The sequence below is a fragment of the Phascolarctos cinereus genome, unplaced genomic scaffold (assembly GCF_003287225.1).
Source record: "Phascolarctos cinereus isolate Bilbo 61053 unplaced genomic scaffold, phaCin_HiC Scaffold_4;HRSCAF=312, whole genome shotgun sequence".
Classification (NCBI taxonomy): domain Eukaryota; kingdom Metazoa; phylum Chordata; class Mammalia; order Diprotodontia; family Phascolarctidae; genus Phascolarctos; species Phascolarctos cinereus.
In genome coordinates, this window is record NW_027555847.1 from 2,297,378 (window position 1) to 2,313,826 (window position 16,449).

The 16,449-nt window shown below is 47.2% G+C and overlaps 1 protein-coding gene across 6 annotated transcripts in view; it reads left to right on the forward strand.

Moving 5' to 3' along the window:
• ARPP21 (cAMP regulated phosphoprotein 21) overlaps positions 1-15,265 on the forward strand; it is a 168,550-nt gene extending 153,285 nt beyond the window's left edge. For all 6 annotated transcript variants that reach the window (XM_078152002.1, XM_078152003.1, XM_078152005.1 and 3 more), the window contains 2 exons: positions 9,633-9,784; positions 14,466-15,265. In XM_078152002.1, coding sequence (XP_078008128.1) covers positions 9,633-9,784; positions 14,466-14,732 — 419 coding nt within the window. In that variant the 3' untranslated portion in view covers positions 14,733-15,265. The remainder of the gene's footprint in view (positions 1-9,632; positions 9,785-14,465) is intronic.
• Positions 15,266-16,449: the final 1,184 nt, after the last annotated feature.

Here is a 16,449-nt window from a genome sequence, read left to right on the forward strand (position 1 = left end):
ATGTTCAGACCCAGGTCTCCCTGCCCCTCCGCCCCAGCTCCCAGATGCCAGAGACTCCGGATCCCAGACATTCTTCAAGCCCGACCAGAGGGGCCTGGCTCTCTGCTCTCCAGTCAACTCTCATCCATTCAAGAGCTGCTGGTGGCCAAGGCACCATGGAAATAACAGCCCTGCCCACATCCAAAGGTCATGCAGACAGCCTGCAGATATCATTAGCACTTCAGCCATGCCTGCCTCCATAAAATCTCTCAGCCAATTTCAGGAAATCAGTCAGTAAGTACTGATTGATTGACTTCTGTGTACAGGTATGGTGCTTGGGGCTACGTTTACCAAGTCAAGAGGGGGGTGATATCTGCCCACAGAGAGCTTCCCCTTTCAGAGATCCCATGCCCAAGCACGGAATCTGTGATGCCCTGAGGTGACCTAGGGACATTGGCCTTTGCCCCGGCCCAGAGCCTCCCAGCCCCTCCTGTATCATGGGCCATCCTGGAGTTTCAAAGCTGCCTGTGGACATAACGCCCTTGGAGTTGAAGGCAGGGGAGGGCTGCTCAGGGTTGGAGGGCTCTGAGCATCCTCTGGCCCCCACCTGGGGCTGGATGTTGGAAAACAGGAAAAGTGAAGCTTTCAGCAGGAGAGGAAGGAGGTGGGGTGGGAGTCCTACAGCTTTTCTCCCTGCGCTCTGCCAGGGACTAGCAGTCTGTCCTGATCTCCCTCAGACCACCTGGGTTACCATGAACTGGAAGACCTCCAGAAAGGCAGCCCAGAGAGGGTGCCTACTCAAGGCTTTGTGGTTCCACCCCCATGGGTGACCAGAGTGGAGAGGGAGGCTTCATCCCACCAAGAGCTTCCTGTGTGAGCAATCGTGGGAGCTCGAGGGCTGCATGGGAGGACAGTCAGAGTACGCTTCATGGAGTCGTTGACCCCAGAGCCTCTGAATGGCAGCACCAGATGACTAAGAGTCCCCAGGGAGTCTTCCTCAGCAGGTATCAGCCTTTGAGGCCTGTGGAACAATCCTCAGAAATCCCCACCTCCCCCCTGCAGCCAAGCCTTGCCTGCCCACCACTGACCAGACTGGATACTGTCCCAATCCCCTTCCCATAAACCCCAGCTTGAGCACAGGAGGACCCCTGTGGACACCTGCATAGAAGGAAGTCCAAAGTTGGGGAGAGTTGAAATGCCCCAGCCCCAAGCCCCGGCTGGCAGGCCAGCACCAGTGTTCAGCCTCCAGTTCCCCTCAGAGTCCAGGGTGGCCTGCTTCGCACAGGAGCCATTTCAATCAAACCAAGCTGCTTCAGCTCTGACCTGCCCCAAGGCCCAGCCTTTCATTCTTAATACAATCACGCTAACTCTGACACCAATGGCCCCTTCTTTCTCTGAGATATAGTGCAATATACAAAAGTTAACGCCTTCAATTTTTCTTTGTGAAGGGAAAAGAGAAGTTTTTTCCACTGTCACATAATTCAAAAAAGGTTGACTTAATTATATTTGAACTTAAAGGGAAAATCAGAGGAAGCCAGCTGCATCCAGTTTCTGCTCCCAGTATTAAAGCTGTCTACACAGCTTTAAGGGTTATTCATCAGCAATGTACTGGGCGCTGCCATCCCTCCCCTCCGCCCCATTTTCATTATGAGAGCTCCCGTCTTCTTTCATCTCTTGACAACCAATATTTCTGTTCAACAAGTGCCCAGTTCTGCCGAAGTCAGAAACAGTGACCCACTGGAGGCTCTGTTAATTAATTGGCAATCAGTAAACACCGAGGTATATCAGACTGTGCCTGCTCTGCTGCTCATCTTGAGCCAGACCCCTGCAGCTGTCTGCCAAGATGCTGGGGGTCTGGAGAGGGCCTAGCTGTGCTGACAGTCAAGGGGAGGCTACTGATGTCTGTGAACCGCCTTCTCCGGCAGCTTTCTGGGCTTCACCATGACCTTTCTGCAGTTCTACCTAGTGTCTGATTGAGGCTGCTAACAAGCTCCATGGATTCTTAGTCTCCACACTATTGACAGCCGGGAAGGGTGAGTTCTCCTGGTGCTGCTGGACATAACGAGAGTTACAGGGAAATGGTCCCTTCCAAAGTTAAGGGACTGAACTCCAGTCCGACTCCCAAGCCCTGCCCATCATGGGCACGTGTCCTCCTGAGATGGGGGTCATGGCTCCAAAATATGCTTTGGTTGCTCCTGTGGAGTCACGGTGGTTCGGAGAGTGGGAGCCAGGCAGAGGAAGCCACCATCTGCATCTGCCAGACCCTTTCCGCATAACATATGTGCCTGAGCTTCCCTCTGTTCTGACAGTGAAAGAGATGAGGAGCTATCAATGGACATGCCTCAACAGGACTGTGAGAACAATCATTGGGTCATATACTGAGAGTTGGCAGAGATAGCACAGCCCATAGGGGCTTAGAGATGAGGAAACTGAGGCCCAGGGCATGAAGTCACCTGCCATGGCCATAGGAGGCAGGATCCCAGTGCCACCTACCCCAACCCAGGCAAGAAAGGACTCTCATAACACATCTGGCCATCCAGCCTCTGCGTGGAGCCCCAAGGAGGGGAATCTCACCCCCTCTTAATGCATTCCCCTCCCCTTCTGGGCAGCTCTCCTGGTTGGGGAGTGCTTCCTGACCTAAGGTTGCCTCTTTGACATTCAGACCCATGCCCTGCTCCTGACTGTAAGGCTAATCCCTCTTGCACAGCATCCCCTCCACTGAAGACAGTGACAACATCTCCTTTTCCCCAGCTTTAGCACCCCCAGTTCTTTTGTGTGATCTTCGGGCATCATGACTTCGAGGCCCTTCACCCCAATTTGCCTCCCCAGGTCATTCTCCCACCTATCAATGTCCTGCTTCACCCTAGGTGAGCAGACCTGAGCACAGGCCCCCGAGTGAGGGCAGAGAACAGTGAGCCCATGCCCTTCCCTTAGTGCAGCCTAAGCACCCCCAGCTTCTTGGGCTGCCAATCACAGGGCTGACGCCTATGGAGCTTGCAGGCCACTCAAACACCAAATCTTTTTTTTTTTTTTCAGAACTGCTGTCTACTTGTGCCTTTCCCGTCTTGTACATATGGAATTGACTCTATTTCACTTGTGTAGAAGACTTTAAATTTATCCTTGAATTTCATCTCATCAGATCTTATCAGACTCAACTTGTTGAGTCATGATAGAGTCATGCTTTCACCTTTCTAGATCTTTTTGGGTCCTGACTCTGTCATTCACTATCTCAGCAATCTCTAGCAGTTTTGTGGCATTGACAAACTCAATGAGAATGGCATCGATGTCTTTATCGAAGTGTTTTGTTAAAAAAAAAAATTAAATCACACAGGGGCAAGGGCAGATCCCTGGGGCACTCCCCTGGACACCTCTTGCCATTTGGATATGGAATCAATCAGCCAACAGGCATTTATTAAGCACTTACTGTATGCCAAGCACTGGAATACCAAACACTTCAATTATTTACCAGTAACTTACTTGGGAGGAGAGAGGACAAGCCCTCCTCACACAACATCATTGTTCTAGATGTGGTGAATTTGGATGAAGCCAGAAATGTTCCCCCTCCTGACTGGTTTACTCTGGCCCCAGGGACAGACCTATGAGGACTCTAGGGCCCACCACTACACCACATGCATACCACATACCACACACACCACACACCACCACACCACACACACCGCATACCACACACACTACGCACATACCACACACACCACCACACCACACATGCAACATGCCACACGCCATACCACACACACCACATACCACACATACTACACACATGCTACACACATACCACACGCCACATGCCACATACCACACTCCTCACACCACACACCACATAACATACACACCACACCACACACACCACAAGCTACATGCTACACACCATACACCACACACCACACATGCCACATGCCACATGCCACATGCCACACGCCGCCACACCACATACTACACACGAGCCTAGAGTCTAGGCTAAGGCGGGTGCCAGCTCTATAGCTGTGGCATAACAAGGCTGCTGACCCCACCTAAGGCTTCATGGAGGAAGCAAGCCCTAAAGCCAGGCTCATCAGGGTCTTTTGTCCCAAGCCAACACTGATCCCCAGTGGGGAAGGAGCTCTTGGACATCCACCGCTCCCCACCCCGTGTCCTTAGCAGAGTCCTGTGGTCTTGGCGCCCTGGCCCTGCTGGCCCCAGCCAGGACGCTCCTTCTTCCTCTGGAGCCTCGTGGCCTCATTAAGAGCAACGGGAAGGGCACCCGAGTCTTTCATCTTGCTTGTTTCCTCTGGGTGGCTGGGACTTGACTGTCAGCGCAGCGATCGGGGCCACCAAGGTTCCGAGAATTACCTCCGTGATTTGACAGCCCCTCGCATTTAGATGAATCCAAGGCGGCTTCCCTCGAAGGCCTCATTGAAATTCTGGGCACGGTCTGTTCTGCTCGTAGCTTAACGATGTCTCTCATGTTTGCCCTGATTTTGAAAATCCTCTTTTGTAGCTGAGATAACGCGGAGCAGGATGGTCTAATTGCAGTAAAGAGGCCTAGCAGCTCCCTGTCTTGGGGCGCCGTCAGAAAGTGACCCGAGTCTGTGTGGGTTCTCCAGAGACAACAAAGAGGCTTTTCAGAGGCCCCCTCTGTGCCGTGTGAAAGCTAATGAGCAGGAGAGCAAGGAGGAAGGAAGGCGGGTGACGGCCCAGAGGACAGTGAGCCCCCTCCCATCCCACCGCCTGTCCCTCTGTGTCCCTGCAACCAGTCAGAGAGGAGTGTGTCCCCTGGTGGCAGCGCGCCGGCCCCTCTTGCCCAGGGGGCTCCCACCTTTTACAGTCCTGAGGAGGCAGAAACACTTCCTAAGAGAGAGTCCAGTCCGGAAGGGCAGTCAAACAGGCTCTGGCAGAGAGGTGGGAGAAAGGGGACATTTGCATTTCGAAATGAAAGAAGCTAGCTTGGACCTGTCCAAAAGAAAATTGCTGAAGTCAATGCAATGTATTGCCACCCTTGCAGGATGCTCTTTAGAATGACTGTAACCTCACCTCCCTACACAAACACACACTCATACACACACACACACTCATACACACACACATATACTGCCACTACCACAGACACACACAAATACACACATCCTGCCACTACCACACACACACACACATACACTCATACACACATACACACATGTATACTGCCACTACCAAACACACACACACATTCTGCCACTACCACACACACACACATACACTCACACATGCACATCCTGCCACTACCACACACACACATATACTGCCACTGCCACACACACACACATCCTGCCACTACCACACACACACACATATACTGCCACTGCCACACACATCCTGCCACTACTACACACACACATATACTGCCACTGCCACACACACACACACACACACATCCTGCCACTACTACCCATACACATACACTCATACACATACACACATATACTGCCACTACCACACACATACACACACACACCACACACACTCTACACCACATGCATCTTACACACACATACACATACCAACTGCCTAGTTGAGAGCTGGGCTTGACTTTGACTCGTCTCAAGTCAAGTTTCTGGTTGCCTCACAGACCAGAGGATTCTCAGCTTCCATGAGCATCCAGTTCTTATGACATTAGATACCACACGACCCAGGACTATTCACATAGGCTTCATAAGGCTCACTTGTCCCCTGTGGGAAAGATTAAGGATCTTTCCCTTCTGGCAATAGCCAGGAAACCCTTCTCCTGGCTCCCTGGTTAGGTCAGTCTCCACTCCAAGTGCCCGGTGACTCCTAGTTCTGGCGATGTCCCTGCCACTGAAGCCACTCTTGACTAGCTCAGTCTCTTTATTCTAGAGCAGCAAGGAGAGGTGAGTTCCATCCCCTCCCCTGCAGACTGTGTCCCCTGATGCCCCCTCCAGAGCCAAAATTTGGAGTGGAAATGGCTCTAAATCTGTGTGTCTCATGTTTCTTTTGAGCTACTGCCATTCTGCTTTGTTCATAGGACACAGCACCTTCTTTGATGAGGGCACACCGTGCTGGGTGGTCCTGTTCTCCTGTCTCATGTCTCAAATCAATTCCAAATTTCTTTAGAGAGAACTGAGGAATGTACTTGTTTCACTTCTCCTGACCTTCATGTGAGCACCTGCCTTGCATGAGTTCTTCATGAAACAGTCTTTTAGGTAAAAACACTTTGGCATTGGAACAACATGGCCAGCCCATTGGAGTGGCACTCTCTACAGTAGAGTTTGAATGCTTGGCAGTTTAGCTTGAGAGAGGACCTCAGCATCTGGTATCTTATCCTGCTAGATGACCTTCAGAATCTTCCTGGAATGTTGCTGGTGTACTGTCCAGCTTTCATAGGCGTCAACGATGAGGTCAACACAAGGGCTCTGTGGATTTTCAATGTGGTAGACAGTCTAATACCTCTTCTCTCCCACACTTTCTTTCGGAGCTTCCCAAGCACTGGGCCAGCTCTGGCAATGTGTACATCAACTCCCTAGATAGTATACTGCCAAGGTAAGTGAACTTATCCAGAGCATTCGAAATGGCTCCATTGGTTGTAACTGATGGTTCCACATACAGATGGTATGATACTGGCTGGTGGAGAACCTGTGTTTTCTTGGTGTTGTTATGCCAAAATTAGCACAAGTGGCAGAGGATAGATCCATACTTTGTTTCATCTCAGCTTCAGAGGCTGCATTGAGTGCACAATCATCTGTGAACAAAAAGTTGTTCACCAACTCTCCCTCTACTTTAGTCTTGGCTTGTAGCCTTTTCAAGTTAAATAGTTTACCATCTGTGTGGTGGCTGACCTTGATGCCATTTTTGTCCTTGTTGAAAGTGTCTGACAACATGGCTGAAAACATTATGCTAAAAAGTATAGGAACAAGCACACAGCCCCCGCCTCACTCCACTGGTGACTGGGAAAGAGTGAATGTCACCCATCATCCAGAACCCGTGTGAACATGCCATCACGAAGCTGACGTACAATACTGACAAGCTTCTTCAGGCACCCAGCTGGGCCACAATCTCCCATCAGCCCTCAGGATTCACAAACTTAGACCCAAGAGAGACCACAGAGGCCATCAAGTCTGGCATCTTCACTTTACAGATAAGAAAACTGAGGTCAGGGCAGCAGGTTAAGACACCTGCCCATGATCAGAGAAGTTCCCTGTGCCAGGCTTTGGCAGAATCCCTATCTCAGGCATCAACAGGGTCACTTGAGTACCTCAGATCTCCAGCACTCACCTCTTATTTGTTCACCTTGTTTGCAATTAAGGTCCAATTAATTAAGTTCGAGTCAAGTTCTTGGTGTGAAAGAAATTGTCAGGCCAGTGAGTCCGTGTTCTGGAGTCCAGTCATCTCAGAGGCTGGGTCCCTCCACAGTGAATGTCGGGTTTACGCTGGGTCCTGTAGACCAACTTCTGTAACTGGGTCCTCTGAGGCCAATGGCCTGAGGCAGAATTGGAATGTGAACCCAGGTTTTGTGGTTCTAGCTGGGAGAGCTTAAAGCCAAGAAAGGCTGAGTTCACATCTTGCCTCAGACAGTTACTAGCTTGGTAATCCTGGGCACCTCTTAACCTCTCTGGGCCTCAGTTTTCTCACCCGCAAAATGACGGCATCAGATCTGATGATTGCTTAGCTCTCTTCCGGTTTTAAATCTATGATTCCGCGTCTCTTGGTTAAGGATAAAAAATCTACTCACCACATTTAGACTGTGAGCCCACCAGCTCCTGTGGGCTCCAGGACTTTCCCTACTGGGAGGGCTGGGGGAGAGAGGAGGGAGATTTTCCTGCCCCTTTCCCTCTCCTGAGCCTCCTTCTATTTGAAGTAAACCCGCCTCACCAGCACACCTAAGAGGCACCTGGCATATCCTGTCCAAAGAAAACACCATGCACCATCCCAGCTGTGATCAGAGAGACCATGGAAAGATCGGTGGGTTGCCCAATTAAAAGATGCCAGGTGTGGATTTCTCAGGGGCAGCGACTGAAAATCATGCAGTATTCATGAATATAAATGGGGCATTCCTCACAGTGATGTTTTCATTCGAAAATTACCCAGCATTTTGCTCCCCATATAAATGTGTATTTGCTGTCACTGTATTTGCTGTGAGAACCTCTTCACTGTGAAATTGATACATAACTGAATATTAAAATTCACAAATCATAGAGGGGAGGCAGCTCTGAAGGGATGGGGGGGACCCCAGGGAAATGGTGCCATTGATCCTTTCCAGCTTTCCTGGGAACCACAGGCCTCACAGGCCTGGCCTAAAGCCCCTCCAAGTCCCCAGTTCCTCCACCTTTATGGGTACTGTTTTCGCCTTGCTTTGTATACCCATGGCTTCTTCGCACAGTGCCAGGCACATAACAGGTGCTTAATAAATGCTAGACTAGTGAATGACTGACACCCTCTCCTTAGATAACACCTTCCCACTGGCTTTACAAGGCTTTGTAGATGCCTTCCTCACAACTAATTCTGAGTCTTAATTGTGATGAGTGAAAGGACCCCACCTCCATTCCCAGTGCCCGAGTCCACAGACAAGGGAAGTCCAGAGTCTCAGGATGCTTTGTAGAAGCGCTAGAAGAAGAAACTGTTCAGTAAGTGGACCCTGGAAGAGTGCCTGGCTCAAGATTCTTTTAAAGGCAACTTAGTGTATAGGTGTGCTAGTGGTGAGGAAGGGCCAGCATGACTCCAGAAGATGTAGCTAGTTGGGAGCCACAGTTTCAACAGAATCTCTTCAAGAGACATGGAGAAAGCACTTTTTCTATGGAGTTAAGGGGTGGGGGCTCTTGGAGGATGCTTTTGGAAAGCAGAGATCACAAAATACTGAAAGCACATGATGCAAGTGCAGAGCTCCAAAGTGCATGAAAAGCAGCAGAAGGTTTCTCTGCCTTTCCCTGGGTATCCTGGAGGTTTTCCTCTTCAAAGTTCAGTTAGCATCTGAACCATAGAGCTTTGGCAGCATCCATTCCAGGACACAGAGGATCTGCAGGGTTTGAAGCTAGAAAGTACTTTAGGGATCAGCAAGTCTAATATTCTCCTTTGTGACAAAAGAGGAAACTGAGGTCTTGGGAGATGAAAGGACTTTCCCAAGGCCACATAGGTGATACAAGCAGAGATGGGATCTAAACTGTGGCCCTGAAGCCAACAGCAGCCCACTGTGCGCGTCTCTCTTTCTCTCTCTTCCTCCCTCCCTCCCTCTCCCTCTCCCTCTCCCATCTCTCTCTCTCTCTCTCTCTCTCTCTCTCTCTCTCTCTCTCTCTCTCTCTCTCTCTCCCTCTCCCTCTCTCTCTCCCTCACCCTCCCTCTCCCTCTCCTCATCTCTCTCTCTCTGTCTTTCTCTGACTCTTGATCTGTCTCTCTCTGCATGTCTCTATCTCTTTCTGTCTCTCCATGTATTTTTCCCTGTCTATCTCTGTTTCTTTCTCTGTCTCTCATTCTGTGTGTTTGTTTCTGTCTGTGTGTCTCTGTCTGTCTGTCTGTCACTCTCCCCCACACTGCCCACAGACAGTATGTTCTGGACTCTGAAATTATGTAAAATGGCATTTGTTATAACAAGTGGCTTGAGCTTTTTCTCTCATCCACACTGGTTCTGGCCACTTTTTGAGGATGCTATTTTTCTTCTCTTTCACCAGGTTACCAGCCTGTCTTGTCAAATCAGCAGCAAGGCTTCCAAGGCCTTATGGGTGTGTCACAACCACCTCAGAGTCAGAGCCTGATCAGCAGTCCACAAGGGAGTCAGGTGCAAGGCATGATGGTCCCTTACCCAGCCATGTCTTCTTATCAGGTACCTTCTTGTCCATGGTTCTTCAGTGAGGGAGCATTGCTGGCTTGTGGGAGATGGAGATATCATAGGCCAGCCAGTGCCCTCCTCCTATTTCCTTCAAACAAGGCTCTGTTTCAGCCACTCTTCAGGGTGGATTCAGCTTTCTCCAGCCCCATCTTTCAAAGAAGAGCCGTACTTCCTCTTTGTCTTCCTAGCAAGGAGCATTGTGATGATTAATTAGTGTTTATGAAGCTCTTCCCTGTTGCATTATCTGCTGGCAGTGCTAGTAATTAGCCACATTCCACCCCCTACAGGCCACTCTTGGGGAGTGGGTTTAGAGTAAGATCACGAGTAAAAAAGCAGAAATAGGGAAAAGGATCCCTTCCCAAGCCCACCAAGGAGTATTGTCAAAATGTCTTGGAAAGCCCAAGAATAGCAGGCTTTCAAGGACTCGGAGACCCCTTTAGTGTCTTTGTTCTTCCTCTTCTTTGTCTGAACTCAAGGGCCCCTGAGTAGGAAGGGCTAATAAGAACAAAAGCCAGTCCTTTGTGCAATGTATGTACCCCCAAGAGTCTTGATTTGAATGCCATATATTCAGTGATTAGTGGCAGGACTTAGTGTGCACACACGTGTGTGTGTGTGTGTGTGTGCATGGAAGCCAAATATTTTCACTATATAGAAAGAATCCTAGTAGAGAATGACCTTGTCCCAAAGTCTTTTTTTGGGTGGGGTTGTTAAAGGTCAAAGCACCAAAGAGTTCACTCTGGAGGCGAATCTTGTCCTAACCTTAGCAGGCTCTGCTGGTCCAGCTCTCAGGTCAGCTAATCTGGAAAGCTTCTGCACCAAAGGGGTGTGAACTCATCCAGAAGTCTTCATCCCCAGTGACCTAATGACCCTCTGTCCTGTCCGGTCCCTTCAGTTCCTGCTGTGTGGGTGGCAGTGTGAACAGAGAGGCAGCAGACTGAGCCAAGAGTGTGGCGGGTTTAGCACAGCTACAGACAAGAGTGTGATTGCTTGGGCTCTGGGTGGAAAGTATTCACCTCACCCAGTGGCCATCCTGATGATAAAGGGGGGGGGGATAAGCAAAACCATGCTCTCAGTGAAATGGAATAGAAGGCACAAAGATGGGACAGTGACCTGGAGAGGTTTGGAAAGAGTCAATGGAGTTGGCTGCATCCTGTGCGATCGGGACAACCCTGTCTCATGGGTCCCTCACCACCTTGCTGAGTCAAAAAGGAGCCTTGGCTCCCAGATGGACAGTGTGATAACAGCAGCTCACACACCACACCATGTTGCAGAAGAGGATGATCCTTTAAAGTGAGCCAATGTCCTGCCTTGACCCTCAGTGGTCTCATCATGCAGGTGTGCATAAAGGAGAACAGAGACAGCTGTTACAAAATGAAGATTTAGGTTTAAGAAATGAAGGAAACTGAAGGCATGTGGTTGATTCAGGAGCCTCTTGCCTGGCATCTTGCGTACTTTCTTCTTGGGGAAAGCAAGAAGGCTTTAGCTATGGAAGACACTGGCCACTAAGGGGTTTTATTTCAGGATCATCTGATGGATTATCAAAAGTCAAAATTAACAACAAAGTGGAAGAAATGATAAAGACAAGGGACATTGGCTTCAACAATAACCATGCTTACGTGACCTAATGGAATGAACTGTTGATTCTGACAACTGGGAAACAGATAAAAACCAAAATATTGATTCTGATTATTTCTTGGAGAAATTTAACTAGCATAAAACATTGCTAAATCATAAAAACTTGTAGAAACTCAGAAACTGCCTCTGTTAGCAAACCATTGACTTCTATATGAAGCAGAGGCATAGAAGTCAGAAATAACACCCATCTTTAGTATTTTAGATAACTACTTGAAAAACATCAGACAGGAAGATGAGGGATGATTGCCAACCTCACTGACCCACAAAACAATGAAAAACAGTGAATGGAAAAGTCAGTTTGATTTTTTAAAGTATGATCTTAGACTCAACTAAGATAGATCATCCCAAGGGTAATCATAGATGAAATTGGAATAAGGACGACAAATGGATGCAAATCTGATTAGCTTTGCCAACATTTCTCTAATGATCTATTTTCTCCATAAATGAGAGTGGAACCACTGTATTGGGATTCTACTACATCAGTAACTGATAATAATACAATTGAGAACTAGTATTTATAGAGAATTTTAAGATTGGTAAAGTACTTTACATATAATATGACATTTGATCATCTCAAAAATCCTTTTAGTCAGATGTTCTTAAAATCCCCCATCTCACAGAGAAGGAAGCTAAAGCGTGTTATAGGACTTGCCCATGATCACACAGTTAGTTGTCTGAGTCAGGATTTGAACTCAGTTCTTCTTGACTCTGAGTCAGCCTTTCTATCCACTGGGCCACCTAGCTGATGTGCTACTGGGAAAAAGGAAAATGACCCTTAAATTGATGAAGATAAAAGATGAATACAAATTCAAATACAAAGAAATCCATGCTGAAGATGATACAATTTTATAAGCACTTTGGGGGTTATTTCCTCTTTTTTTCTGGTCTCAGATTGTTGTATTTTTAATTAACTAATTTTAATTTTCAGCATTCACTTTTATAAGATTTTTAGTTCTAAAATTTCCCTTCTCCACCCTCCCCAAGGTGACATGCAATCCAAAATACACTCTACGTGTACAATCATATTAAACCTATCAGGGGGTTATGTTCAAGATATTTAAAAGAGAGGAGGATTCTAAAACAATGGAAATGAAAAGAGTGTTACTGCTTGGGATTGGGTAGAGGATGGAGAAGACATCAATAGCTTCTGACCAATATGCTTCGTTTCACATCTCTCAAAATCTTAAAGAGAATTGTCTGTGCCCACCACTGGTATCCTAGATGACAAAAGGAGGAAGAAAAAGGAAGGCTTGCTCAGATGATTTTTTTTTTCAATGACAGACCGTGCCTTCAAAGTCACATAGCTGATGGAGAACTATAGAGAATGTAAGATGTCTCTGCATTTGCTGATTGTCAATCACAAATGTGTATTAGTGCTATTTAGAACATGAATTCTGCATGCTAGGATGAACATTCCATGAGAGCTAAGGCTGTCCCATTTTTGTCTTCTTGCCCCTAGCACCTAGCACATGAATTTATACGAATTCATATATGTGAACACTGGCATAGAGTAGATGCTTAATAAATGTTTAACGGAATGAATTTTGGAATTGTCTTGGTAATGGCCATGTGGCTTGTTGGGCAGCCTGTTGAATTGGTTCCATCCATCCACGAAAGTACCGCAGACAGACAGACAGCAAGGCAAGACTAATTCACTTTAATTCAACAAGCACTTGCTATATGCCTACTATATGCTGGGAAGCATTCTAGACATGAGTCCCAGATGGAAGACATCATGCCCTCAAAGAGTTTATGTTCTTTAGGAGGCTATACATAGGAAGTATTCAGAAGGTCACTTGAAGAAGACAACAATAAGCAGAACACCCATTGGCTAGCCTAGCACCTGAACTGAGCTCCTGGATCACATCTTGCCAACTCCCACATGTGACTTTCTGTTCTAAGAACCATCTTGATAGATCGTGATTCTTCTAGTTATGTTACATGGCTGAAGGTCATATGGTCACAGAGTCATGGAGCACAACTACCTGAGAAAAACTGAAATTGCAGATGAGCCAAAGGATGCTAGTTTACCTCACAGGTAAACTCCAGCTTGTGGTCAATGATTGGCAGGTGAGAAGTTTAAAAAAAATCAACCATGAAAAACCTGGAAGGACAAGAAGAGGTGATGGTCTGGTAAGGTGGTGAAATGCTCAGCCCCGATACAGCACAGATATCCAAGGAATCTTGAAAGACCTAGAAGGAAAGTCTTCAGAGAGTCAGTCCTTTCTTAAGGAATTAGCGAAGAAGGATGGGAATTACATGATATGGCTGTAATCTACTCCTGAGGAGTGAGAACATACTCAAAGATATCATTGGCCTACCATTTTTACAGAGATCTGGGCTCTTTAGGTCTTAATAATGTGTTAAATATGTGCTTATATTGTAATTGTATAGTGTTCTTAGAACGCTGTGTGTCTAATGTATCTGTGCATGCACATGTGGTCTCATATAGGAGCTATCTTCTGCCTTGACACCGTCTTCTATCACCTTCTCTTCACCCCTCTGGGGAGTGGCAGTGCCAGCTCACAGCCCATTTCCCATCCCTTTTTGTACCTGCTAACTGGTTTGGATCCCATGCCCAGAAGAGAGTAGCCCAGGTCTAGAGCTAGAAGGGCCTGCCCCTGCTCTTTCAGAGAAGGAAACTGAGGTTTCTTTAAATGAGTTGGCCAAAATCAGATAGGACACGTGAGAGCCATATTCGAACTCAGGTCCTGTGACTCCAAATCTGTCGCTGTTTGACACTCCTTCAGTGTCCTGCCCTGGCTGCGTGAGCTTGGATGCATATTTTTGATCACAGGAAAGGCATCTTCAGACAGAACGTTTTTCTGCCCCGACTTCCTAATATTCCCTAATGCCCAATGCCTAAGACTTCCATAGGACAGTTTCCTACTTCCATTTTGGGGGGGGCATTTTAATCCAGTGCAGTGTCTTTGACCTTCAACTGAAGAGACTGAGTGAGGGTAAGAGGATGGGCCAGAAGGGCAAGGGCCAGAGGGAGGTCCTCCTTGGTAGAGCTGACACATGCTTCTCTTTTCTCCAGGTGTCCATGACTCAGGGTCCTCAAGGAGTACCCCAGCAATCCTACCAGCAAGCCCTCATGCTCCCCAGTCAGTCAAGCCCCGGAACAGGAACGCTCCCCACCACCGGCGGCATGCCTGTCTATTGCAATGTCATACCTCCAGCTGCCCAGGGCAACCTGAGGCTCATAACCCCCCACTGCCCCTCTCAGAGTGTCCCAGTGATTTCGGCAAGCTGCAGGACAAACTGTTCCAGTGCCCACAACACAGGGTGGCCAGTGAAGTACTAGGTGCGGGAGCCAAGACCGCATGAAGATAGGGCTTTGGCTGAAGACCAACCACTCCCTCCTGGTGTTGGCGGGGAGAGGAGCCAGGTGGGATGAGCTTGGATATCCCCCATTCATGATGCTCAAATGGTCACTGCTGATATTCACTTACAAATAGGAACAATCAGAAAATTTTGGCTGGGTAATGGTGCATACTTTTGTCATGTCTGCTAGGTAATGCCTTATAGCTTAGCTAGGGACATGATTTCATCAAGGTAAGATTATTTCCTACCACTGAACACCACTGTGTAGATTGTAATATTCCTAATTTGGATTAGTTTTGTATTTTGTGTTGAGTTTGTGAAGCTAAAAGTATTTAAGAAAATTATATAATAAAATCACATTGTACCAAAGCTGTAATGGGAATAAAAACCAGAGTTGCTGAATGGGAGGAATAATTTATATACACACCATAGAGTTTTTTATGGATATATACTGTATTGTAGTGTTTAACCCAAATAAACTGTTTGACCTTGTGAAGGAAGGTCAGGTTTCTACCAGTGGTGTGAGGTCCTCTCTCTTCTGGAGTGCCTTTTGGAATCTGCTTCTTGGTACAGTGCTCAGGGTAAGGGGGCAGGGAGGCATTTCACAACTGGAGATATTTTCTGTTCTTCACATCTGAGACTGGATTAGGAAGAGAGTTGTGGTTTTTCCTTTCTCTAAGAGGACCATGACATTAGGAAAATGATGACATGACCTACAATTGAATTGGGTTTGAGGGAGGGAGGGCTATGCAAAGTTACTAGCCTCACTTTCTCCTCCAGAGCCATCTGGGTCCAGTGGCCAGATATCAATCAGAATGACTGGAGATGGACCAGGATGCAATAAGAGACCCCGGCACTTTTAAGCTAAGGTCTTTCCCAGGTATCAATCTGAGTGAGGCAACACCCATTCAGCGAATAGGCCTCTGCAAGAAATGAATCAAGGAATGGCCCTTTTAATAAAAAAAAAAATCAAACTGGGAGAGGAAGACCCTCAGAGTTGCTGGCCAAAAGAAAAACAGTTATTACTTACATTCACTCTGAGCCAGGAGGGCCTAAAAATAACCATGAAGTGGTACTTGGGCAGGGGCCTATTGTTGGCCAGTCTATGAGCTTCAGAGGGAATTGGGTTTAAGGCTTGGTCTTTGAGAAAGAAAGGAAAGTTCCCAGTTCAGTGACCACTGTCATTCATTTCAATTAGGCAAACATTTAGTAAATACCTCCAATGTGCCAGGCATTATGTCAGGTGCTGGAGATTCTAGGGCAAATCACTTAACCAATCAACAAGCATTTATTAAGCACCAGTTACTATATGCCAGTCTCTGGGGATGCAAAGATGAAGATGAGATAGCTCCTTCCTTCAAAGAATAGAAATTCTTCTATTTTTCCTTGTCAGCAGACTAAGTTGCTAAGTTAATTTGGCATCTTGTTTTTTCATGCTAAGAAAGGAGAATAGAATGTAAAGAATGTAGAAATTCTATTCACTAGACTCTGATTTCTAAAAACTTTGTCTCAATTCAAAGATCAAAACACTTAATGACATTGACTGATGGAATTTGAAGGGACTTTTCAGATCAATCCATCCATTTTATAGATGGGGAAATTGAGGACAAGAGACGCTAAGTGACTTGTCCAAAGCAACAAAAGACCCCAGGATAATATTTATTTGAATATATGCGCCATATATGAAACCCTTCTTT